This window comes from Austrofundulus limnaeus, unplaced genomic scaffold (assembly GCF_001266775.1).
Source record: "Austrofundulus limnaeus strain Quisiro unplaced genomic scaffold, Austrofundulus_limnaeus-1.0 Scaffold356, whole genome shotgun sequence".
Taxonomy (NCBI): domain Eukaryota; kingdom Metazoa; phylum Chordata; class Actinopteri; order Cyprinodontiformes; family Rivulidae; genus Austrofundulus; species Austrofundulus limnaeus.
This window is the reverse complement of record NW_013952758.1, coordinates 455,142-458,364: the sequence shown is the minus strand read 5'-3', so window position 1 is coordinate 458,364 and position 3,223 is coordinate 455,142. Positions and strand designations below refer to the sequence as shown.

At 43.9% G+C, this 3,223-nt stretch overlaps 1 protein-coding gene across 1 annotated transcript in view; it reads left to right on the top strand.

Moving 5' to 3' along the window:
* Window positions 1–2,554, top strand: part of LOC106528016 (extracellular calcium-sensing receptor-like) — a 20,727-nt gene extending 18,173 nt beyond the window's left edge. Inside the window, exons 4-5 of the mRNA XM_014023063.1 lie at window positions 747–749; window positions 1,677–2,554. Coding sequence (XP_013878517.1) covers window positions 747–749; window positions 1,677–2,554 — 881 coding nt within the window. The remainder of the gene's footprint in view (window positions 1–746; window positions 750–1,676) is intronic.
* The last annotated feature ends 669 nt before the right edge of the window (window positions 2,555–3,223 follow it).

Sequence of the window (3,223 nt, the reverse complement as noted above, 5' to 3'; positions counted from 1 at the left end):
TATATATATATATATGTAAACAGTATATCCAGTGATTGTCAGAAACCCCAGGATCCAAATCTCTATTTTTGTGCGGTTGTCAACATGCATATAAATACAAGATTTCTCCAGCCCCAGACAGTGAGAGCCACCAGCGCACCGGCGGGCAGAGGCACACCCCACCAGAGGGCAGTGGGACCACGGGCAGAGTCAACCACTAGCAGTGGGCCCTCAGGTGAACCAAATGAGAGGGCAGCCCGAGTCCCAGCCTGACAAATACCCAATCATACACAAACACAATCCCACAGTCCCACCATCATTCTCACACCCACTCATTCAAAGACAGACAAGATGAACGCCACTCCCCACTCACACTCCTGATACACATTCTATACCCACCAGGTCCAGGACATGTACCCGCCCCCTACAGAGGGCAGGTCATATCCGAACCCAGGAGGCAAGCCCATTCATTCTGGGGTGTAGAAGAGCACACAGCCAAGGTCTGGCACAAACTGCACAAGGCCAGCCGGCCGGCACCCCGYCACAGCGAAGCAACACCMCTGACCACCCCCACACACCACCAACGGCCAAGCGCACACCCCCCAGCTGACCACCAGCCAGGCTCCGGCAGCCACTCTCCAGCCAGCGGGCTAACCATGGCAACCACGGGCCACAATCCGAGAGCCCGAACAACCCCAGGGAAGACAGATTGCCAGCCACCCCCCACCCCCCCTCTCGATTCCATCCACAGTCCAGTCCCCCACCAGACGGTCTGCCCCTATCTGAACCCCACCCCCAAATGACAATCGGAGATTGCGGGAGGTCAAGAGAAATGAAAAAAACAGACTCCGACACACACCCCCACCCCCAGATGTGCTGTTGATGCGTGTCTTTCTGAAGTGTAATTAAAATGAGTAAGAAGAGGGGCAGAGGTCAGCATTGTGTCAGTTTTCTCTCCACTCCAAATAGACCCTAAGTGTCTACAAGCGACCCTTGGGGGTGGACACAGGCGCCAGCGGCGAGAGTGATCCCCTCTCGCCCCTTGCCTGCCATAGAGTGCCCACCTCAAGTACCTATATGTAGATGTCCTGAGGATGTTGTAATTGAATGTCTAAAGTGCATAGTAAAATTGGGGCTCAGGTGGTTAACTCAAACTGGGTAGTAAAACTGTTGCCCTTGCAACGCACCTGCGCCCCAAAAATGTCATCAGCATTTAACAGTGATTACTGAGTTAAACCAGGACCAAATGCAACAACAAACACACACACGTTTGTTTCTTGACCCCGTGGGGACCTTCCATTGACTTCCATTCATGTGTTTTAGACTTTATATCCTAACCCCGACCATATACTCAAAAATTAACCTAACAGGTACCTACCTGACCCTAAAACTAACTTAAACCTTGGTCCTAAACCTAACCCCACACCAGTAATATGCATTTGGACCTGTGGGGACATGGCATTGGGCCCCACGATTAACTTCAGTCCCCACGAGGATGCTTTTTTTTTGTAAAAAAAATTCCCCACATTGTAGGAAAAACCGATTCACACACACACACACAGAAAAAAAGCTATTCCTCTAATCCAGTAATTTGTCAGTATTAGGCAACAGTCCAGCCAAATATATTACTTGAAGTTTAATGCCATGTTTATTATGGACATTTGCAGATTCTATCACCTGTGTAAGATGCCCACCAGAATCCTGGTCAAATGACAGAAGAGATGCCTGTGTAACAAACGAAGCTGTTTTTCTGTCCTATGAAGAAATTATGGGGATGATTCTCACCGCTGCAGCATTATTTGGAACATGTATGACAGCTGCTGTAGCTGTCATTTTCTTCAGACACAGGACAACTCCTCTTGTCAGAGCAAACAACTCTGAGCTGAGCTTCCTGCTGCTTTTCTCCTTGACTCTGTGTTTTCTCTGCTCTCTGACCTTCATTGGACGTCCCTCTGAGTGGTCCTGTATGCTCCGTCACACAGCTTTTGGCATCACCTTCGTCCTCTGCATCTCCTGTATTTTAGGGAAAACAATGGTGGTTTTAATGGCGTTTAAAGCTACACTTCCAGGCAGTAATGTGATGAAATGGTTTGGGCCTACCCAGCAGAGACTCAGTGTTCTTTGTTTAACTTTTATACAAGTTATAATATGTATTCTCTGGTTGACAATTTCTCCTCCTTTTCCATCTAAGAACTTTAAAGTATTTAAAGATAAAATTATCTTGGAGTGTGCTCTGGGTTCAGCTGTAGGATTCTGGGCTGTACTTGGGTACATTGGACTTCTCGCTGTGCTGTGTTTTGTTTTTGCTTTTTTGGCCCGAAAACTACCTGATAATTTCAATGAAGCTAAATTTATCACCTTCAGCATGCTGATATTCTGTGCAGTTTGGATCACTTTTATCCCAGCATATGTCAGCTCTCCTGGAAAATTTAGTGTTGCTGTAGAAATCTTTGCCATTCTTGCTTCTAGTTTCGGACTGCTGATTTGTATCTTCATCCCAAAGTGTTACATCATGTTACTGAAACCAGAAAGAAATACAAAAAAGTATATGATGGGGAAGGGATCACAAAAATAAATATAAAATGCGAAAAAATGTGAAAAATAAAAAAAAAATTATAATATTGTGATAATTATTTGATTTTAAGATTTTTCTTTTAGTGCATTTTTGATTTATCTATGTTCTCAGCTAACAATACTGTTTTGTCTCACACATGACCATTTTCACATATTCACACAACTCATGTGTGCATTAAACATTTGAAATAAACATGTTGGGAAATGTTATTTCAATGGTCTATTGCTCCTTGCTGTCAGATTTTATTTGAAAGCGCCGTATGTTATTATTTTTGACATCTCAAACTATTTAAGGCATGTCCATGTTTCAGCTTTAACATATCACTATGTTGTAAAAAATGTTCACTTATTGTATTAATCCAAAAATATACCATAATAATTGTCACAGCCATAAAGCGTAAACTACAAAGTCTTTTAGTAAGATGCTAGGTTTACAGAAATGTTTTAAATACCAAAGAACCATGTCAGAGTTTTTATTAGTCAACTGATACCATCTGAAATTTCACTCCTGTAATACAATATATGCTTTAAAGGCACAGTGTGTAGGATTTGTTGTTTTCAGCTACATGTAGTGGTTGGGTGGTTGAATCATCCTCCCTGGTCCTCCCCCCACCCCCACCCCCTGCTTCCAAACACAAAGTAGTTTCTACGGTGTCTCTCAGGTGTCAAA